General features: G+C 39.7%; 1 protein-coding gene across 5 annotated transcripts in view; it reads right to left on the bottom strand.

Annotated features, from left to right (window-relative positions):
* The window catches only part of GPBP1 (GC-rich promoter binding protein 1), a 75,224-nt gene that overhangs the window by 35,210 nt on the left and 15,801 nt on the right, over positions 1 to 24,213 (bottom strand). For 4 of the 5 annotated variants that reach the window (XM_032280354.1, XM_032280362.1, XM_032280371.1 and 1 more), the window contains exon 3: positions 5,417 to 5,536. The exons of the other annotated variant lie outside the window; for it this stretch is intronic. In XM_032280354.1, coding sequence (XP_032136245.1) covers positions 5,417 to 5,479 — 63 coding nt within the window. In that variant the 5' untranslated portion in view covers positions 5,480 to 5,536. The remainder of the gene's footprint in view (positions 1 to 5,416; positions 5,537 to 24,213) is intronic. 5 annotated transcript variants of the gene reach the window in all.

The raw sequence follows: 24,213 nt of genomic DNA on the forward strand, positions 1-24,213 counted from the left end.
AGACAAGAAATATTTACAATTTTTTTAATGTTTAATTTATCTTTCCAGATTTTTTTTTTTTTTTTTGAGACAGAATCTCACTCTTGTTGTTGCCCAAGCTGGAGTGCAATGGCACAATCTCAGCTTACCGTAACCTCAGCCTCCCAGATTCAAGTGATTCTCCTGCCTCAGCCTTCCGAGTAACTAGGATTACAGGCACACACCACGACATCTGGCTAATTTTGCATTTTTAGTAGAGACAGTGTTTCTCCATGTTGGCAAGGCTGGTCTCGAACTCCTGACCTCAGGTGATCCACCCACCTTGGCCTCCCTAAGTGCCGAGATTACAGGTGTGAGCCACCACACCTGGTCTTAAGTCCCTTTTTTTTTTTTTTTTTTACATACAGTCAATGAATTTTTACTTATTTTACAGAGTTCCAAAATGAGTCCTATGGAAAGATCACAGAATAGCAGATGCATTCTGGATTCGAATCTAGGTTCACACTAATCAGCTATGTGAAGACAGTCAATTGAGTTAGCTAACCTTCCAAAATCTGCATAAAATAAGAAGGTTTCGATGATTGCTAAGATCCATCTTCAAACCCTAAAATTCTACTCTATCAAAGAATTTTGTCATTTCAATATATCTTTTCAACACATGGCCAAAATTCATTGGGACCTGGTTAAGTCCTTATTGGGGAAAAATACTCCAAATTATAATTGTTTCTGGGCCAGGCACCATGGCTCACACCTGTTAACCCAGCACTCTGGGAGGCAGAGGCAGGCAGATCACTTGAGCTAAAACCAAGTTATCAAGTCCCTGTGATAACTCAAGTTTATGTTAATGGTCACTTAGACTGGGGCCCCTGATAGTCTCAGCATAGAGCAGTAACAGGAAAAAACAAGGGATCAGAGGGTATAAACTTTCAGCCCCAACCACAGACCAACTGCTGAACACATGATGTACTAGGAGGGTGGTACACCCAGACAGAGCAAGGACGATCCACACACCACCTCCTGTCACCCAATACCTCACCATATCAATCTATTCACCTGTATTCTTTATAATAAACCAGCAAAAGTTGTTTCCCTGAATTCTTTGAGCCACCCTAGCAAATTGTTCAGACCCAATGCGGTGGTTGCAGAAACCCTGGTTTGAAACCAGTGAGAAGTAGTGGTGACTGGGACTGGCTATTAGCATCTGAAGTGAAGGCAGTCTTTGTGGGACTGTGGGATCTGACACTATGCCAAGCAGACAGTGTCAGTCAGAACTGAAATAAATATAGGATACCCAGGTAATGTCTGCTACTGCTTTGGGTGGGGGGGGAACTCCAAAATATTTGGTCACAGATATGTTCTGTGTTGAGAGTAGAGAAGAAAAACAGTTTTTGGAGTGTTTTTTTTTTTTTCCTTTTGCATAGGTCTTATAGTCTAGAAAAGCCAAAACACCTACAGAAATTACCTTCCATCATGACTGAACCAAAAGTATAAATTACTATAAAAAAATTTCATAAGTGATAAGTTAACTAGTATTTATAAGAAAGATAATCTTTAATAAGCTCAATCTGTGTGAAAATTTTCATTTATTTTTATTAATTTTATTTAGTTATTTACTTTTGTAGAGAGGCAGGGTTTCACCATATTGCCCTGGCTGCTCTCAAACTCCTGGCCTCAAGAGATTCCGGCCTCAGCCTCCCAAAGTGCTGGGATTATAGGTGTGAGCCATCATATCTGGCCCAAGAAAATTAATGCTATTTTTGAAAATAGTTATTATTATACTGGCTGTTTGTATTCTCGTTGTCTCATTATGTAGAGGCAAATATTTAGACAGTCACAGGTGGATCTCTGACCACCTGTAGGTGTTTTACGTCTACACACTAGATAGTAGTGGAAGGCAGGCCCATCATAAAGTTCCCCTACTAACAAAATGACTTAATCAGAAAGTTATGACTTTTTATCAGAATATGCCACTATTTTCCACTTTGCAATCAGACTATTAACTCACATCTGTCATCTCAGCACTTCTGGAAGCCAAAGTAGGCGGGTCGGGTCACCTGAGGTCAGGAGTTCCATCCAGATCAGCCTGGACAACATGGTGAAACCTCCTCTCTAAAAATACAAAAATTAGCTAGGCGTGGTGGTGGGCATCTGTAATCTTAGCTACTCAGAAGGCTAAGGCAGGACAATCACTTCCACCTGGAAGGTGGAGGCTGCAGTGAGCCGAGATCTCACCATTGCACTCCAGCCTGCGCGACAAGAGCAAACCTCCATTTCCAAGGAAAAAGAAAGTGATAACCTGTTTTTTTGCCAGCTAAAACTAACTCAGACTAAAAGCTGTTCAGGCTTTATGTTAACTTCTTGAGCCGGACAGATTCCATCTTAGCTTCTTCACTTTAGTTATTTTCCCACCTAAAGTATGTAGCTATAATACATAGCTAGGGCAGGCTGACACCGGGCACCTCCAGGAATGCATTTGTTGATAAAAGGCCAAGTTACCAACAGAGCCTGGGAATGCAAGTGCTGTCGAGTGCCCAGAGCCCCCATTATCTGTAAGTTGCATGTCTTTTGACAACTTTACCCCTTGCATCTGGCACTGTTTTATTTCTCATGTACTAGTTTATCTTTGGACTTTTTGCTTATTCTGCTTTTGTGAAAAATTTGCTTCAGCTGGGTTTCCTCTTCCCTAGGGTATGAAAGACCACCTAACTTTTTCTTAGGGGCCAAGAGAATTTTGGGCGTCAGCCACCTCTTGGTTGCTGGCATAATAAAGGACTCATAATTCAATCTCTGAGTGTGGTGCACTCGTTGACTTGCTCGGGTACAATAAAGAAATCACTAGTGGCATAAAATCTATCAAAAAAGCCCATTTCTAGCATCTGCTTCAAAAATTTCTTAGCACATCTTAAAAATAAGACAATTTTAATACTTTGCAATCAACCACCCTGAATGTCTGTAAATGCATCTGTAAAAAACTATTCTATTTTTATTTATATAAGTAAAATGAACATTCCTTAGTGAGTCCTAATATATAATGATATTACAAAGTTCACATTATTCCTGAAGTTTTAGTCATGAGTCATTCAAAAAATAGTACAGAAATACAGTTTTCAGATCTTGTTGAATAAATGTTTCTTCCTTTGCCATGTGCCCTAGAATCATTTTCAGACTTTTAGTGTTTTTTGTTTTATTTTGTCTCTGAGACAGTCTCCCTCCCCTTCACCCAGCGTGGACTTCAGTGGTACAATCTCGGCTCCCTGCAACCTCGGCCTGCCGGGTTCAAGCAATTCTCATGCCTCAGTCTCCTGAGTAGCTGGGATTACAGGCCACCACATCTGGCTAATTTTTGTATTTTAGTAAAGATGGGGTTTGGCCATGTCGGCCAGGCTGGTCTTTTATTCATGACCTCAAGTGATCTGCCTGCGTCTGCCTCCCAACGTGCTGGGATTACAGGTGTGAGCCACCGCACCCGGCCACAGTGTTTTGTTTTTTGTTTTTGCCCATTGTACTTGTTTAGAACTACTAAAACTCAATTCCAAGAGTATCCAGCACTTGAGCTACAACTCACTACCCCTTCCCCCATCTAATCTCGGCAGCTGTGATCAAGGAGACAGGTTTCCCTCCCCTCAACCTCCTAAACAAGGGTACCCCTTACTAGAAGAGGCAGGCTGCCAACATTTCTCACCCTCTCCAATTCCAACTGAAGTTACATTCCTGATAACTACAGTCAAGAAATCTAGGGCTCCTTTATTTCACCCAAACCCCACTCATAGAATGAAGGCTCTACCCCAGGTTCATGAGCACAAGAACACTGAGGCCCCCAATGCTCTTGCTCCAGCTATCTAATAAGGCAGTAGGTTTGGCACTTTAACAAACCAAGAAGACTCAGGCTGTCGTGTCACCTACTGCATGGAGTAGTGACTCAAAGATTTTGTCAAGAGTGAGAAGCAGTCTCTCAAAGGAACTAGCTTTATTCAAAGACTAAGAGCCCTCTGAAAAACAACAGAGATGCTGGTATTAAGAAAATAAGAGGCAGGTAGCTTCTCTCCATGAAAAGCAGTAAGTTGAATAACAGGCCAGCTAGTTCTGAATGAACCTAGCAAAGAGATACTTAAGAAGAGCCCCACTAGGGTCAGAACCAACCTCAGGAGACTGGGCCCAAAAATCTCTCCTGCCATAACTAAAGTGGATCACAGCACAGATCAATTTAAGCCCCCAGGCATTAATGAAAACAATAGAGCAATCAGGTGGGAATTAATGGAGACTAACAGGTTTGATACCACACGAGGCAAACAGCTTTACAGAAAGATGAGGAAAGACAGAGAACTCAGATAAATCACCCTCATCCCAAAGTGACTGTGCACAAACCTTTTATACTCTGCACCTCAATCATTTCACTTTACATCATAGATAAAGGAGGTCAATATTTAAAATGCGTACAGCAAGAACTAAGAATAATTCTAAATCACCACATTCATGGAATTATGAACAAATTAGTCAATGTTCAGCAAAGCACTTTGCGAACTGAAGTACACCATGTATGTTATTATTAACAAGGCAATCCATATAAGAGTAAAAAACAGTATAGAAAAAGGTAAGATGCTCTGTTCAAAGTATGTGACTGTTATAAACTAAAATCCATGAAAGTCTGATTACTACCAAAGACAACTTTGAAATAAATGGCTTAGTACACTGATGGTATAATAAAAACAAACAAACAAAAAAACTGCCTTTTTAACTAATAGAACGAGCTGGGCATGGTGGCAAATCACTTGACATCATGAGTTCAAGACCAACCTAGCCAACACAGCAAAGCCTCACCTCTACTATTAACAAATATACAAAAATCAGTCAGGCATGGTGGCCCACACCTATTAATCCCAGCTACTAGGGAGGCCGAGGCATATCAATCACTTGAACCCAGCAGGTGTAGGCTGCAGTGAGCTGAGATTGTGCAAAGCTCCACCTCAAAAGAAAAAAAAAATTTAATAAAACCAACAAATTAAATAACTTAGATGGTAATATAAATGTTGGGGTTTTTTTGTTTTTGTTTGAGATGGAGTTTTGCTCTTGTTGCCCAGGCTGGAGTGCAATGGCGTAATCTCAGCTCACCGCAACCTCCACCTCCCGGGTTCAAGCAATTCTCCTGCCTCGGCCTCCTGAGTAGCTGGGATTATAGGCATGTGCCACCATACCCAGCTAATTTTGTATTTTCAGTAGAGATGGGATTTTTCCATGTTGGTCAGGCTGGTCTGGAACTCCTGACCTCAGATGATCTGCCTGCCTTGGCCTCCCAAAGTGCTAGAATTACAGGCATGAGCCACCACACCTGGCCATAAAAAGTACTTCTCTGCAAAGATATTATTACTCCTCCGTGACTTAATTACATTTGTATAGAGAAGCAGACAGAAAGACAAAAAGAGAGATGCAAAAAGAGTACCTTTGTTGATGATGGTGGAGTAGGGAAATTAAGCCAGGCTGGAGCAAAGTCATGCTGCGCCATTTAGGTCCAGTCTCTCCAACTCAGTGAAACAAGCCTTCAACACCTCATGGCAAGTCCCTGTCACATAAAAATGGAAGGAATTAGACCTCCTGCTCCTGGCCAAAAATTATTGCCTTTACATTACAATGATCATACTACTATAGGATTCTATTTGTAATGAAAATCTAGAAAAGACAAAACAATAGTGATAGAAAATAGATCAGCTTGGAAGGGGAATGACTGTAAGAAGTGAGGGAATTTTCTGGGTAACCATTATCTTGATTGTGGTGGTTATTACAACTGTACACATTTGTCAAACCTCAAATTATAAACTTAAAACCGGTGTTTTCATAAAGTACACCTCAGTATAGCTTTTTATTAAAAAAAAAAAAAAATGAGATGACTAGACATCAAGTGTTTCCTGATATAACCCAAAATGAAATACAGAGTACCATCTATGATGTAGTCTTGTGCCTACCCAAAACAAAATTCGATCTGATTTAACTACTCATTACCAGGACATTCAAGATGGGGAACAAGTCAAAAAACATCTAGGGGAAGTAATACACCAAATCCAGGTCATGGGGTAATCTAAAAGTTAAATGAGCTGGTTTCTACAACAAATAGTGGCTTTTAGTGGGCAGATGAACTAAATACATCCCAGACCTAGTATGAATATGAATCCTTTATGTGAACAAGCCAACCTTATAAAAAAGAAAAGAAAATTATGAAATTTGAACATAAGCTGGATATTACTAAATGGTTCTAAGGAACAGTCACTTTAGATGTAATAATGGTATGGTGGTTATGTTTTAAAAGGAAGACACAGGCTGGGCACAGTGGCTCACGCATGCCTGTAATCTACTACTTTGGAAGGCCAAAGTGGGCAGATCATTTGAGGTCAGGAGTTGGAGACCAGCCTGGCCAACATAGTGAAACCCTGTCTCTACTAAAAATTCAAAAAAAAAAATTAGCTGGGCATGGTGGCATGTGCCTGTAATCCCAGCTACTCAGGAGGCTGAGGCAGGAAATCATTTGAACCTGGGAGACAGAGGTTACAATGAGCCAAGATTCCGCCACTACACCCCAGCCTGGGCAACAAGAGCAAAACACCGTCTCCAAAAAAAAAAAAGAAAAAGAAAAAGAAAGAAAGAGAAAGAGAGAAAGAAAAAGAGAAAGAAAGAAAAGAAAGAAATGTAGAAATGTTAAGATCTTGTCACTAGATATAAAAAGTAAATACAACTAGTGTAAAATTGACAATGGAAGTGAAAATGTTTAAATGCTCCTATGGGATGAGGGAGAAAAACTGATACAACTTGAAAACCTTAAGAGAAATTCCAAAACAACACTCATTAACAAAATACAAGTTTTAAGAGTATGTTAACCAAAATATACTGTACATCACAAAAATTCAGGTATTCAGAGTTCTATTTATTCCTATTTGCATTAAATTTCAAAGTCCTTGTGGAATAAAAATGAAAACTAAACGGTGCTTTGTGATACACTTTTCCAACAACTTTATGTTGAAAACCCTTAAAATTGTAGTTTCAGTAATTCAGTGGGAATGAAAAGCTTGTACCAAATAAAAATTCATAAGAAACTTCAGAGAACTTAACCAAAATTTTTAAAGTTGATCACTTTTCAAAAAGGTATTATACAAAATGATTAAGTAAACAGTTATGTAACAAAAATTATCCCTGGAGGCAAATCACTAAAATCACCTATTCATTTCTGCAATGTCTTTACATTAACTTTAATTTAAATCTAGTTCCTAAAGTATGGGCCTGGTATGGAGGCTCACACCTGTAATCCCAGCACCTTCGGAGGTGAGATGGAGGGATCTTTGAGCCCAAGAGTCGGAGGCAAGCCCAGGAGTTCAAGGCCAGCGTAGGCAACATAGTAAGACTCCCATCTCTACAAAAAAAATTTTTTTTAATTAGCTGGGTATGGTGGTCCATGCCTGCAGTCCCAGCTAGTAGGGAGCCTGAAGGAAGTGGATTGCTTGAGCCCAGGAGTTCCAGGCTGCAGTGAGCTATGTTCATACCACCGCACTCCAGCCCGGGTGATGGAGAAAACCCTATCTCAAAAAAAAAGAAGTTAACTCATGTTCTGAAAAAAGGTAAAAGAGGAATATTAACTGTTGTGGCACTTACACAAGTACATAAAGGCAAATTAAAGTTTCACAAGTTCCACACCACTCATCTTAACTGCATTGTGCCATCTGATTTTGTCTCATCTTCCTTTCCCTGTACATGTTATGGTTTGAACTGTGTCCCAATCAACAAGATTTGTATGTTGAACTCATAACCCCCAATACCTCAAATGTAGCATATCTGCAGATAAGGTTTTTAAAGCAGTGATTACAAATGAGACAATTATAGTGAGTTCTATTCCCATCAGACTGTGCCCTCGTAGGAAGAAATTCGGACACATGCAGATAAAAGGATCACGTGAAGAGCCGGCAAGTATGCAGTCATTTTCAAGCCAAGGAGAGAGGTATCAGAAGCAACCAATCCTCTGCTGATGCCTCTTATCCTGAACTTAGAACCTCCAAAACTGAGAAAACTAATTTGTTGTTTAAGCCATTCAGTCTGTGGTATTTGGTTTTGGTAGCCCTAATACAAACAACTAAAACTAATACAAACAACTTTAGAAATAAAACATTTATGTATTAAATATTTCCTTTACACATCTAACCACCAGGTACATACAGGAGACAACTACCTTCCACCCCCAAAAAGGCAAAATCAACAGTCCCACTAACAATCCAGGAGTCAGGATTCCACAGCTTATTAAAAATCTTCTACTTGTCACCCACTGCTAAATCTGACTAGCTTAAAAAAAATTAAAAATTAAAAATAAATAAATCTACTGAATTCTATTTGAAGATCCCATGTAGACACAGAGTTTAAGATACATAAATACTGCTGGAACGAAAATCCTAATTTTTTTTCTCTGTCACCCAATTTACAATTTGTTCATGACATCCATGGAGAATAAAAATTTCCCCAGGAGAAAGACGGTTCTGAAAAAAATAAAATCTAAGTGTGTATCTTTAAGTGCACATGCCTAACTTTTAATTTAAAAAAAAAGATTCTTCAGACTGAAAAAGAATACACTTTGACAAAAAACACACAAATAGATAGAAAATATAACAAGACATGGAAAATGTCCTATTTTTTATTTTCTAGTTATATTTTCTATTTCTTTTATTTCTGACCCTACCAAACTGTGCCATGTTTTCAAAGAAAAACTTACTCAAATTTATGCCATCAGAATGAATAACAAACTGTCTTTATAATTTCAGAAAATTTTAAGCTTTAAAATCACAAAGGCCATCAAAATCACCCCAAATCAACCAATAGCTAAGGAATTCTAACCTCAATAAACTAAGGAATACGACCAGAGTACAGAGTAAAAATCCTCAATAAAATGCTAGGAAATCAAATCTAGCAACATATTAAAAGGATCAAATACCATACAAAGTAGTATTTTCCCCGAATGCAAGAGTGATTCAACATACAAAAATCAGTAATACACTACACTAATAACACGAAAAATACCAAATGCTCATCTTAATTGATGTAGAAAAAGCATTAGACAAAATCCCGTACCATTTCATTATAAAAATACTCAACAAACAAAAAGGAAACTTGCCCAACCTGATAAATAGCAACTACAAAACCCCCCAGCACATCATCCTCAATGGTGAAAGACTGAAAGCTTTCCCCTTAAGATCAGGAACAAGCCAAGAATGCCTGCTTTCACAAGCTCTATTCAACACTGTAGTAGACGTTCTAAGCACAGCAACTAGGCAAGAAAAGAAATGAAAGGCATCCTGAGTCAGCACAGTGCAAAGGACCTGTAGTCCCAGACACTTGGGAGGCTGGGACGGGAGGATTGAGAGAGCCCTGCAGTTTGAGGTTGTAGTGCTATAATGGTACCTGTGAAGAGCACTGCACTCCAACCTGGGGAACACAGTGAGACAGCGTTTTTTGTGTGTTTTTTTTAAAGGCATCCAAATTGGAAAGGAAGAAGCAATTTGTTCCCTTCTGTTCCCTTGAATTGCTTGTTTCCAAAAGAATAGATAAAACAAAAGCAAACTCTTTGAGGTTTTAACTTTTAAAAACATTTTATTCCACTGAACTGTCTGCTTCACTGTTTTAACATAATTAACAAAACTTCATTAATACGTAGTAGACATTTACGGAGTGCTAAGTGATTTACAGACTTCCCTTGTTGATTCTGCTTCAATGGTACTTAAACATTGCATAGAAATCTGTCTTCAAATAAATACTAAAAGTTATGGTCATCAGATAAGGATGGTAAATGCCCTACTATTTAAAAAAGAAAAAAACACCTAAGGAACACAGCCTCTAAAGGTAGTAAAAAATTCTACTGCTTCCCTATGTTTTAGATTTTTGGTCCAATGTCTTATCTTTTAGTTATCAAACTATCTGCTTAGATACAGATCAGATTATCTGAAATATGAAACTGCATTCATAAATTTTTAAGAAATCTAGGTTATCAGAAATTCCCAACATTTAAAAACTTCCATTTTAATGTTCCTCTTATCTGAAATTTGTTAGACCCCATCCTCTTCAGTTCACCTCTTAAGTTGTCAGGACCTTTCCATGCTTTTTTTTTTTTTTTTTTTTTTTCTTTTTTTTATTCAGAATCTTGCTCTTTCACCCAGGCTGGAGTACAGTGGTGCAATCTTGGGTCGCTGCAACTTCTCCCTCCTAGGTTCAAGCAGTTCTTTTGTCTCAGCCTCCCAAGTAGCTGGGATTACAGGTGTGTACTACCATGCCTGGCTAATTTTTTTGTATTTTTAATAGAGTCAGGGTTTTGCCATGTTGCCCAGGCAGGTCTTGAACTCCGTGCCTCAAGTGATCTGCCCACCTCAGACTCTTAAAGTATGAAAAGTACAGGTGTGAGCCACAGCACCAGACCCTTTATATGCTTTACTTATACTTTTATCATAAAAATCAGAACAGGAAGTTAAAAAAATTATTCTATTTGTTAAATTATCCCATATGAAATTGCTATACGTGTAAGTGCATACATACATATACATAAATATGGTATGTTCAGCCTCCTAAAAAGAAAAAAAATTAAGCTGAAAAAAGCATTATATTCTGGAAACAAGATATTCTCAATTTTTGAGACATATTTAAGATGCAACACAAAATATAATTGAACTTCAAAACTTACAATGAACTTAACTCTCACATAAACTTCACTACCACAAAAAAATAATAATAATAATAAGCTTGACCCTCCACAAAGTAAACAAATATCTACTTATTGAGCTGATCTTTCCTCGCAACACTGAAGCAGGCTGAGTCATTGCTGAAATGTATTCTAATCAGCCTGTGAACTCCCTTTTTGTTTTAAAGATTGATAAGTTTTGTCTGGAAATATACTGCAAACAATATGAACTCATTGGGATAAAATTTAAATCAACTCATTTATTGAACAGCTAATAATAATATGAGCAATATGGCCTAAGCACTGGAGGCTTGATACAAGGCTCAAGAGAGGGCAGTACTGCCTCTAACAGCTTACAATCTAATAGAGTTAACAAATATGTAGGCCAGGCAAGTTGGCTCATGCCTGTAATCCCAGAACTTTGGGAGGCTGAGGCAGAGGGGGGAATGACTTCAAGCCAGGAGTTCGAGACCAGCCTGACCAACATGGTAAAATCCCCTTTTCTACAGGCGTGGTGGCACACACCTGTAATCCCAGCTACGCAGGAGGCTAAGGGCAGAAGAACTGCTTGAACCCAGGAGGAGAAGGTTGCAGTGAGCCAAGAGCCCCACTGCACTCCAGCCTGGTGACAGAGACTACATCTCACAAAAAAAAAAAAAAAAAAAAAAAAAAAATCAAGTAAATGTAATACAAGGTTGCTGCCTCAAATCCTCTTAGAAATGCAGACACAAGAAACATTTTCTCTGAAATATTTACCAAAAGTCATCACTTCAAGGGTTCAAATGATATAAACAGATGAGCTTTAAAAAAAAAATGCTGCCAGGCACAGTGGCTCACACCTGCAATGCCAGCAACTCTGGAAGGCCAAGGTGGGCAGATCACTGCAGGTCAGGAGTTCAAGACCAGCCTGACCAAAATAGTGAAACTGCGTCTCTACTAAAAATACAAAAATGAAGGCAGAGCACAGTGGCTGACACCTGTAATCCCAGCACTCTGGGAGGCCAATGCAGGCACGTCACGAGGTCAGGAGTTCTAGATCAGTCTGGCCAACATGGTGAAACCCCATTTCTACTAAAGATACAGAAAAGTAGCCAGGCATGGTGGCGCTCACCAGTAATCCCAGCTACTCAGGAGTCTGAGGCAGGAGAATTGCATGAACCCAGGAGGCGGAGGTTGCAGTGAGCCAAGATTACGCCATTGCACTCTAGCCTGGGTGACAGAACGGAACTAATGAAAAAAAAATCAAACTTATTTGCTCAAGACACAAAAACTACAATGCTTTATATTTTGTTAATTAAACAGAAAATGAAATTACCTTCTCAAGCACTAACAAAGAACGAACATGGAATTTTTATCACTGTTTCTCCCTGCCTGCATCCATGCCTTGGCCAGCAGGATAATTCTAAAATGAAAAAAAGAAGAAAAAGGAAAGGGAAGGAAAGGAGACGAAACAGAGGAGGAAGGGAGGCAAAGAGGACGGGAGAAAGGCAGGAAGGCAGGCAGGCAGGCAACAAACAGTCACTTTGTCTTAAGAATTTCAAGTAAGGGCCTGGCTCAGTTGCTCACGCCTGCAATCCTAGCACTTTGGGAGGCAGAGGCGGGTAGATCACTTGAAGTCAGGAATTCCAAAAAAAATATCATTCTGTTACAAATACATCTAGAACCACTAGGTCTAGTCACTAAACTCTCATATGTATCATCAAGCCAGGAACAAATGTCAACCAAACACCACTTAATAATACAATCCAGGTATATCTACATTCAAGTAGAGAAAGTAGTATGGGGACAGTACGGGGTCTTGAACAGCACACAGCAGTATGAGAAATCAGAACTTAATGCAGCAGGCAAGGGAAGTATTTAGGAGTTTTAAAGTTACAATACATCTCTGGAAGTATGCTTTCAGAAAACAAATCTGATAGCAATGTGTAAAATGAAGGGAAAGTATCAGCTTTAAATTCTTATCTCATTCAGTTCACCTACGGCCACTTTCCTTTCCAGAGCTAACCCAATGTACCACATTACTGGTTTCCCCTATATCCCTACGGCTACTCCTCCTCAGTTTCATCAGGTTCTGCCCATCCCTAATATTCACATATCCCAATGTCTAGCCCTAGTTCTAACACTAGTAACATAAAACTATAAATAAAACTGTTAAAAAAAAAAAAAAAAAAAAAAAAGAAAAAGTCAGAAACCAAATAAATACTATGACACGGCTGAGTTTTGTTGTATCTACAACACAGGAAGCAGTATGGTTACATAGGAGTATTCTATATGTTAAAAGAAGATAAACACTGTGGAATTGATATAGTATTCTGAAAAAACACAGAAAACAATTGTACTGAATGTACCCTGCCACTGTAAATGTACGCTCATTTTGTTTGAGAAATGTTTGTTGGAGTCCAAATCATGATCAATTCATATCAAATCCCACTTTATCATCATGAGATAAAGTAAGATTTTTCCCGTTTAACAGATGCCTATTACCTAAGGAAACAAATACCTTAAGCATAAGATTGTCAGAACTGCAAAGTCAAACAATACATTGATGACTGGATAAAAACCAAAATGTGAAGCAACTAACATTTGGAGTACCAAAAAGAGTTATATAATTATTAATGTTTATTTATGTACTTTGAGATGGAGTCTTGCTGTCACCCAGGATAAAGTGCAATGGCACAACCTCAGCTCACTGCAACCTCCGCCTCCCAAGTTCAAGCAATTCTCCTGCCTCAGCCTCCCGAGTAGCTGTGATTACAGGCACGGGCTACCACACCTGGCTAATTTCTGTATTTTTAGTAGAGATGAGATTTCACCATGTTGGCCAGGCTGCTCTCGAACTCCTGACCTCAAGCAATCTGCCTCATCGGCCTTCCAAAGTGTTGGGATTACAGGTGTGAGCCACTGTGCCTGGCCTAATAAATATCTGTAAAGAACTACAGAAAGCTAAGCAAACTATGATGATTACTACCACAATGGAAATAAAAAAATACTCAATTTACACAAGATACTAAACTTGCTTATTCTGTTCATTAGTATTTATTACAAATATAATAGGATTTCAAGTTCATGATGGCATCCTGACTTGAAAGATCGTATTAAAAAGGCAAAAAAGTATTGCCGGGCGCAGTGGCTCACGCCTATAATCCCAGCACTTTGGGAGGCCGAGGCAGGTGGATCACGAGGTCAAGAGATCGAGACCATCGTGGTCAACAAGGTGAAACCTCGTCTCTACTAAAAATACAAAAATTAGCTGGGCATGATGGCGCATGCCTGTAGTCCCAGCTACTCAGGAGGCTGAGGCAGGAAAATTGCTTGAACCCAGGAGGCGGAGGTTGTGGTGAGCCGAGATCGTGCCATTGCACTCCAGTCTGGGCAACAACAGGAAAACTCCGTCTCAAAAAAAAAAAAAAAAAAAAAAGGCAAAAAAGTATTAATTAATGTTAATTTTTAAAAAGTCAAGGCTGGGCGCAGTGGCTCAAGCCTGTAATCCCAGCACTTTGGGAGGCCGAGGCGGGTGGATCACGAGGTCAAGAGATCGAGACCATCCTGGTCAACATGGTGAAACCCCGTCTCTACTAAAAATACAAAAAATTAGCTGGGCATGGTGGCACATGCCTGTAATCCCAGCTACTCAGGAGGTTGAGGCAGGAGAACTGCCTGCACCCGGGAGGCGGAGGTTGCAGTGAGCCGAGATCACGCCATTGCACTCCAGCCTGGGTAACAAGAGTGAAACTCTGTCTCCAAAAATAAATAAATAAATAAAATAAAAATAAAAAGTCAAAAAAAGAACAGTGGAGTTAAAGGATAATAAAGGAATAAAACTGTGATAATGAAAAGGCCATGAGCCACTTCATAAAATTTTTGGAATGAGGTAAATGGAAGCATAACTGATAAGACAATGAAAGCCAAGGCCTAGAACACATGTGAGAGGTGGAATACAGTGGGAAACTGATCTGCTCCCTAGAATGCTGAAATGTTCTGGGACTATAAAACTGCAGATACAAAGAATAGCAGAGTGGGAACTGGGATTGAAAAGTAGCTGAAAAATCTGAATGTACAATAGTCTACATGAATAAAAACTAACACACAAACATAACACCACCAAAACAAAAAGGAAAGGTGGATTCTCTCAAAACCACAAATAAGGAGCAAATATGGGTTCTGGGACCCAAAGATACTTGGTTTTTCAGGATCCTACAACATTAACAGCTGTTCAATAAGCACTGTTCACATACACGTAACTCTCAAACAACTTTTTATTGCCTCATTCTTAAATATTAATAATCATCAAACATTTTAAGAAAAGTAGCAAATGAAAGATCATTTTTAAAAACTATGAACAAAAAGAAAACAATTTAAAAAATAGCAAGATAAATGTATTCTTCAGAACCAAGGACAAAGAACAACTTCTAGAAAGAAAACAACACCTGCCTACAAATGAAGAAAAAAATGAGCCATCAAGCAAAAAAAAAAAAAAAATTTTTAAAGCAAAAAACTGAAGCAGGCCAGACATGGTGGCTCCTACTTGCAATCCCAGCACTTTGGGAGACTGATATGGGCGGATTACCTGAGGTCAGGAGTTCAAGACCAGCCTGGCCAACATGGCAAAACCCCATCTCTACTAAAATACAAAAAATTAGCCAGCCATGGTGGTGGGCACCTGTAATTCCATCTGCTTGGGAAGCATAGGCAGAAAAACTGCTTGAACCCGGGAAGCGGAGGCTGCAGTGAGCTGAGATGGCGCCACTGCACTCCAGCATGGGCGACAGAGCAAGACTCTGTATTTTAAAAAAAAAAAAAAAAGGCAGCAAAACGACGTGGTTTTTGTTGTTGTTGTTTTAACCATTTTGTGAAGCCTCATCACCACCTTCAAAAAGCCCACTGGACTGCTTCAGAAGAGTTCCTGCTCTGAGCATGGAAACGATTCTAAAATGATTCCTCCTCCTCAAATGGAGGAGGATAATGTATAGGGAAGCCTTGTAAACTGTAAAGCTACTATATAAATTACTTTAAAAAAAATGAACTGGGGATGATGGCCAGGCTCACTTGAGGCCAGGAATTCAAGATCAGCCTGGGCAACATAGTGAAATCTTGTCTCCACTAAAATTCAAAACAGGCAGGGTGTGGTGAGTCACGCCTATATACCAGCTCTGTGAAGAGTCTGAGGCCAAGGTGAATCACTTGAGGCCAAGAGTTCGAGACCAGCCAGGCCAACACAGTGAAACCCCACCTTTACTAAAACTACAAAAATTAGCTGGGTGTGGTGGTACATGCCTGTAATCCCAGCTACTCAAGAAGCTGAGGCAGGAGAATCGCATGAACCCAGGAAGCAGAGGTTGCAGTGAGCCAAGATCGCGCCACTGCACTCCAGCCTGGGCAACAGAGCGAGACTCCGTCTCAAAAATATATATAAAATAATAAAATTCAAAACAATTAGCCAGGCATGGTGGCACACGCCTGTGGTCCCAGCTACTTGGGGGGCTGAGGCAGGAGAATGGCTTGAGCCTGGCAAATCAAGGTTGCAGTGATCTCTGACTGTTCCACTGCACCACTGCAGCCTGGACAGAGTGTGACCCTATCGCCAAAAATAAAAAAAGAATGATTATGATAATTTTGTTAAAATCCTAGTCCTTTTAGCACCATGAAGGCAAATTTGTTCAGTGGTTGTCATGTATAGCATCGGATGCTATACAACACAAAATAGGTAGAAAAGCAAAGGTGCACTAAGGTAATGCTTATCCTGAAATTATCAAAACGTGAAATCCACAAGATTAAGTTTGCTCTACTATGAATCTGATAACAAATTAATTTTGTAACTGTTTGCTTTCTGTTGAAACTCCACATCAGTAAAGAACAATCTAAAGAAATCTTGACTCTTTGAGGCCAGGCATGGTGGCTTACACTTGTAATCCCAGCACTTTCGGGAAGGTCAAGACAGGAGGATCACTTGAGGCCAGGAGTCTGAGACCAGCCTGGGCAAGCAGGGAGCCCTTAGCTCTAAAAAAAAATTATGTAAATAAAAAAATAAATCTTGACTTTGAAAACAAAAGTGGATAGGCAGAGATAGAAAATGCTGACAAAAAGTAACCATCATATAGAAGGAAAAGGAAATACTGAGAGCTTATGTGCAGATGTCATATTGACTTTTACATATCTCAACCCTTGCCAAGAAAAGCCTTTTTTCTTGGGGGGGGGGGGACAGTTTTGCTCTGTCACCCAAGCTGAAGTACAATGGTACAATCTCAGCTCACTGCAACCTCTTCCTTCCCTGGTTCAAGAGATTCTTCTGCCTCAGCCTCCCAAGTAACTGGGAGTACAAGTGTGTACCACCACACTCAACTAATTTTTGTATTTTTAGTAGAGATGGGGTTTACACCACATTGGCCAGGAGTGTCTCAAACTCCTGACCTCAGGTGATCTGCCCACCTCGGCCTCCCAAAGTGCTGGGATTACAGGCGTGCGCCACCATGCACAGCTGAAAAACTTATTTTAATATTCATTTCACAAATAAAAAACCTTTGGGCTTAAACTGGTTATGGCTAAGTCATCACAGCTAGCTCCTAATGAGCTTCAATTCAAATACAAGCAAATACATCTTACTCCAGTCTTTTTTCATCTACATTATGGTAAAAAATTCAGTTTTAAAACTGTAGCTTCAGTAACAACAACAAAATAGGCTTTATAATTTGCATGTCCAAGGCTAATCAACTTCCTAGAATTAAAAAATCATTAAACAAAATGTTAAGAATAAAATTTCTGCTGGGCATGGTGACTCACGCCTTTAATTCCAGCACCTTTGGAAGGCCAAGGCAGGTGAATCACCTGAGGTCAGGAGTTTGTGACCGGTCTGCTCAGCATTATGAAACCCCGTCTCTACTACAAAAAAAAATTTGCCAGGTGTGGTGGTGTGTGCCTGTAATCCCAGCTACTTGGGATGATGAGGCAGGAGAACTGCTTGAACTCAGGAGGCAGAGGTTGTAGTGAGCCAAAACCGTGCCACTGCACTCTACCCTGGGAAACAAAGATCAAAATGCTGTCAATAAATAAATAAAAATTAATTAATTAATCAATTTTCTAGGCCAGATGTGGTCCACTTTGGGAAGCCAAAGCAGAAAGATCATTCATGCCCAAAAGTTGGAGACCAGCCTGGGCAACATAAAAAGACCCCATCTCCATAAAATATACAAGAAATTAGCCAGGCATGGTGGCATGTGCTTATAATCCCAGCTGCTCAAGAGGCTGAGGTGGGAGGATCGCTTGAGCCCGGAAGGTCAGTGAGCTGTGGCTGTGTCACTGCACTCTAGCCTGGGCAACAGACCCTGTCTCAAAAAGAAAAAAAGAACTCACTAGAAAAATAGGCAAAGGATACAAATAAAGTTCAAAGAAATGGATCTTTAAATTTTCATTCTCATCCCCCCCCACCAAAAAAAAATCTTCAAATCCTAAAAACAGAACTACCATATAATCCAGCAAGTAATATTCACAACAGCCAAAATATAGAGTCAACCTTACTGTCAATCAACGAATGAATGGACAATGAAAACATGGTATGTATATGGCAATAGATTATCATTCAGTCATAAAAAAAAAGAATGAAATCCTGTCACTTCCAACAACAAGGATGGAACCATAGGACATTATGTTAAATAAACCAGGCACAGAAAAACAAATACTGCCACATTCTCATATGTAGGAGGTTAAAAAAAAAAAAAAAAAAAGCAACACTGAACTCACAGAGACAGAGTAGAATGATAGTTACCAGAGGCTGGGGAGTGGTAAGGTTGGAGAGACAAAGTGGGTACAAAAATACAGTTACATAGAAGGAATAAGACCTAGTATTTAGTGGCACAACAGGGCAACTACAATTAACAATAATTATATATTCCAGATTAAAACAACAGAGTTGAAATGTTCCTAATATAAAAAATTATGAATGCTTGAGGTGATATGCCAATTACCCTGATTTGATCATTACAAACTGTATGTCTGTATCGAAATCAGATGTGCTCCTTAAATATGTGTGACTATTATGCATCCATAAGTTAAAAAATATTTTTTTAACAAAAGGCAAAATGCCAAAGAAAAAAATCTGATACCTCATTAGTACTAGAAATTTACATTGGTATACCTCCCCAAATTACACTCAGAAATTCACTTACAGGAATTTGCCTTTTACTTACAGGAACTATTCACTAGCAATACTCATAATAGCACAAAAGAAACAAAAACAAGAAACAGCCAAATGTACATCAATAGAGATCCAGTCAGACTACCATGCAGTCAGTAAAAAAAACAAGGTAACTTTACACATACTAATATGGAATAACTTTCTAAGTTCCTTAAGTAAAAAAAGACTGTAGAGCAAAGTAGATATGATGCTATAACTTGTATTAGAAAGCAAAAGTACGTGTTTTTACGTTTAACTCTAAAATACATAAGTAACTAACAACAGACTTCTCAGAGGGCAACCACTGCTGAGCAACAGGATTAAAGGGGTGACTTTTACCTAAACCTCTTGTAGTACACTTTTTCTAATTTGTACAGTGTGCATAAATTCAAAACAATTTTAAATCTTTTTAGTCTGACTCCATTTTACCGTTTCCTGAATACCTAAACTGTTTTGGGCAGGTTTTTTTTGAGAGGGAGCTTCACTCTTGTTGCCCAGGCTGGAGTGCAATGAGGCAATCTCAGCTCGCCGCAACCTCACCTCCTGGGTTCAAGCAATTCTCCTGCCTCAGCCTCCTGAGTAGCTAGGATTACAGGCATACGCCACCTCGCCAGGCTAATTTTTTATTTTTAGTAGAGAAGGGGTTTCTCCATGTTGGTCAGGCTAGTCTCGAACTCCTGACCTCAGGTGATCCACCTGCCTTGGCCTCCCAAAGTGCTGAGATTACAGCTGTCAGCCACCGTGCCCAGCTTCCCCCAACCCAACCCACAACCCCCCCACTCACCAAAACTGAGTTAGGCTGAAGACCAATCATCCCAAGAGCAGGAAACAAGTTTCAACCAATTTTTTAAATGAGCCTAATCCTATGAACCACACAGACAGAACACTTTTTTAAGACAGGGTCTCACTCTGTTGCCCAGGCTTGAGTGCAGTGGTATGATCTTGGCTCACTGCAACCTCCACCTACTGGGCTCAAGCAATCTTCCTGTCTCAGCCCAAGTAGGTGGGACTACAGGCGCATACCACCACACTCAGGTAGTTTTTATATTTTTTTGGAGAGATGGGGTTTCACCATGTTGCCTAGGCTGGTCTCAAACTCCTGAACTCAAGTGATCTACCTTGACCTCCTGGGATTACAGGAGTGAGCCATGGCACTCAGCTTAGGCAGTTTCTTTTCTTTTCTTTTCTTTTTTTTTTTTTTTGAGACAGAATTTCACTCTTGTCACCCAGGCTGGAGTACAATGGCATCATCTCGGCTCACTGTAACCTCCACATCCCAGTTCAAGCAATTCTCCTGCCTCAGCCTCCCAAGTAGCTGAGATTACAGGCCCACCTAATTTTTGTATTTTTAGTAGAGACAGGGTTTCACCAAGTTGGCCAGGCTGGTCTCGAACTCCTGACCTTAGGTGATTCACCCACCTTTGCCTCCCAAAGTGCTGGGATTACAGGCCAGCAGTTTCTTTAGAATTCATCTCATTTAGTCCTCTCATCCCATCCCCAGAAAGTTGGTATTACCTTCTTTTCAAAACAAGAAAAGTGTCTATATAAAAGTCCATTTTAAAGTTCCCAAGGTCACAGTACTAGTCAGTAGTAGCTGACACTCTTAACCACTATGCATACATATGCATACTGTAAATAACATAGGATACATTAGGCAGAGACCTTACCTAATACAAAACATGAGCCTTCATAATAGACATGTAAGTAACTCCTAAATTTTAATTTTTACTCAGGCACCTGCCTTGTGCTACTGCTATGTCAAACCGTACAAAATACAGGTCTCAATCACCTAGACAGATAAAAGATAAGCAGTGTGACCTACCATGGCATACAGTGCTATCCTCAAACAGACTACTGTCCTCTCGGCAAATTAAGTACTCAGAAGTACTTAATAGGACTAAAGTGAAAACATTTGCATTCACTTTCACCATTTCCATTTGTTCCTAGAAAAGGAACTCATTTCAACCAGAGATAGACACAAGAATAATTCATGTGAAAAACGTGAAACTACCAGTCAAGTTAAAAGGAAAAAAATTAAAGCACCCAGCTCAGGTGAGTGCATTTTTCAATCTAGCCAGTGTTCCAGAAACAATTTCATCACTCTCCTGAGGATACTCGCCTGTAATAGCCTCAAGTTTAGCATCCTTCTAAGAGCTTTAGTAAATAAGGTCCTTGCAAAGGATCTGTGGCATGATTTTCTTACACAGTACCAAAACAGGATCACACAGATAAAGTTTATAACACCAAAAATAATTAAAGCTCTGTGGACATTTATCTGAATTAGCTCCCTCCTCAAATAAAGATAAACTACAAATGAACTACCATGGCCTTTCTGATAATTAGAATTCTTAAATTCTGTTCACTCATGGACTTCAAAACCACTCCTTAAAACTTAAATGTATTTTGTTTCTTCAAACCTGAGAGGAAAGATTACCTAGGTTACATGCCTTTTGACTCCACACTTCAAAATTGGGGAGAATTTTTAAAAGGCAAGAGTCACAGCAAACAAGTCATTATCAGGCAGTCCCTTCAAAAAGCTAAGAGCAAGGCCAGGCGAGGAGGTTCACACCTGTAATTCAAGCACTTTGGACAGTTGAGGCAGGCAAATCATTTGAGGTCAAAAGTTCAAGACCAGCCTAGCAACATGGCAAAACCCCGCCTCTACTAAAAATACAAAACTTAGCTAGGCATGGTAGCCAAGCACCTGTAATTCCGGCTACTTGGGAAGCTGAGCCACGACAATCACTTGAACTGGGTGAGGATGCAGAGGTTGCAGTAAGCCAAGGTCACACCACGGCACTTCAGCCTGGGTAACAAAGAGAGACTCTGTCTCAAAAAAAACAGCAGCCTGGCACAGTGGCTCACACCTGTAACCCCAGCACTTGGAGGCCAAGGCAGGCAGATCACTTGAACCTAAGAGTTCGAGACCAGTCTAGGCAACATGGCAAAACCCCATCTCTACCAAAAACACAAAAATTAGCAAACCATGGTGGTATGCACCTGTACTGCCAGCTACCCAGGAGGCTAAGGAAGGAAGATTGCTTGAGCCCAGGAGGTCAAGACTGCAGTGAGCCATCATCACAGACCGCACTCTAGCCTGGGTGACACAGCAAGACCTTGTCTCAGAAAAAAAAAAAAAAAATTGCTAATAGCAAACGCAAAGCCAGTCTTGAATCTAGCAGACAAAAAGCTCATATAACAAATTATTTAAGTCTAGGTACATAAAATAGCTTCTTTTTTTTTTTTTTAATTGAGATGGAGTCTCGCTCTGTCACCTAGGCTGAAGTGCAGTGGCAGGATCTCAACTCACTGCAACCTCTGCCTCCTGAGTTCAAGTGGTTCTCCCACCTCAGCCTCCCAGTAATTGGGATTACAGGCACTTGCCACCACATTCAGCTAACTTTTGTATTTTTAGTAGAGACAGGGTTTCCCCATGTTGGCCGGGTAGGCTCGAACTCCTGACCTCAGGTGATCCACATGCCTCAGCCTCCCACTAGGCCTCCCAAACTGCTGGGATTACAGGCGTGATCACCTGAGGCCAGGAGTTCGAGACCTCCCTGACCAACACAGTGAAACCCTGCCTCTACTAAAAATACAAAATTAGCTGGTCTGGGCATGATGGCTCACACCTATAATCCCAGCACTTTGGGAGGCCAAGGTGAGCAGATCACCTGAGGTCAGGAGGTCGAAACCAGCCTGGGCAAGATGACAAAACCCCATCTCTACCAAAAATACAAAAATTAGCTGGGAGTGGTGGCAGGCACCTGTTACTCAGGAGACTGAGGCATGAGAATCACTTGAACTGGGAAGCAGAGGTTGCAGTGAACCGAGATAGCATCACTACACTCCAGCCTGAGGGATATACAGTCCAGCAAGACTGTCTCCAAAAAAAAAATCAGCCACATGTGGTGGTGCATGCCTGTAATCCCTTCTACTTGTGAGGCTGAAGCAGAAAAATCACTTGAACCAGGAGGTAGAGGTTGCAGTAAGCCAAGATCACACCATTGCACTCCAACCTGGGCAACAAGAGCAAAACTTCGTCTCATTTAAAAAAAAAAAAAAGGCTTGGACAGTCTAGCAGCAGTGAGATAGAAATCAATATTTGGGAGATTTTGAAGGTAGAACAAATAATTTGGATTTTTTTTTTTTTTTTTTTTTTGTATTTTTTGGTAGAGATGGGGTTTCATTATATTGTGCAGGCTGGTCTCAAACTCCTGACCTCAAGTGATCCACCCACCTCAGCCTCCCAAAGTGCTGAGATTACAGGCATGAGCCACTGAGCCCAGCCTCAATAATTTTAAATCATATATACATATGCACATATACATTATATCTATACATATATGTTCCATATATATAATGTATGTGTTTCTGCTTCTTCTGTCCCTTCAATTTATATTTACCTATCCTCCAATTCATAATCTCTCCCTCCTGGTTGATCATATAGTCTTCAACCACTACCACCTGTGACCAGCCACAACACCACTATCTGTATTATTTTACAATTTCAAAACATTTAGCATTCATTATTTCACTTGACTTTAATAACAACTCTGTGAAGCACTGTTTTAAAGAATAAGAATTAAGTCATAAAGACTATGTTAATCAGTATCACATTGCTATTATATTATCTAACAGACGGCATGAAATCATAATTCAAATTCAAGGACTCTTTTTATTCTCTATTCACAGAACTTCACAGCATACTACATGGACAGAGGAATCTTACATTTTTGCCTTCTTCACTAGAAAATGCCTAGCACCAATGATACCGCAGACACTCAAACATTTGCTGAGGCAAAGGAAATCTCTAGCACATAATTAGCACTCAAGAGAGAAGAGTCCCAAATCCGCTATTGAGATAATATATTACAGTAAATAAGTTGATACTTTTATATCCTACTTTCTCATTTCCAATATAGAAATGTTGTCATTTTCTAAGTACATGCAAGTATGAATTAGATATCTAACATTTCAAGCCACTCAAAAGATGATTGATATATGAATTCAAGATGACATTATTTTGCAACAGTCTTACTTCACACACCCACAAAAACAATTTCCTATTACTACAAATTTCCTATGTAAGATTTTAGAAAATGTAAGACATTCAATGTTAAAGCAGAAAGAAAACGTCAAATACTATTTTATTTATGGACTAGTATTCCATGGAGTTAGCATAATACACAAACACACACACACACTTCTCCCTCTCAATGAGTACAGAAATAGACACATACAATTCATTTTCATAATAGGAATTTCAAGGTGATTCAGTGAGAAACGAAATCTTTTCAACAAATGAAACTTGCACAACTGGACATTTATATGAAAAAAATGGGGGCTGGGCACAGTAGCTCTCGCCTATAATCCCAAT

Source organism: Sapajus apella, unplaced genomic scaffold, assembly GCF_009761245.1.
Source record: "Sapajus apella isolate SASKATOON/1434 unplaced genomic scaffold, GSC_monkey_1.0 scaffold1, whole genome shotgun sequence".
NCBI lineage: Eukaryota > Metazoa > Chordata > Mammalia > Primates > Cebidae > Sapajus > Sapajus apella.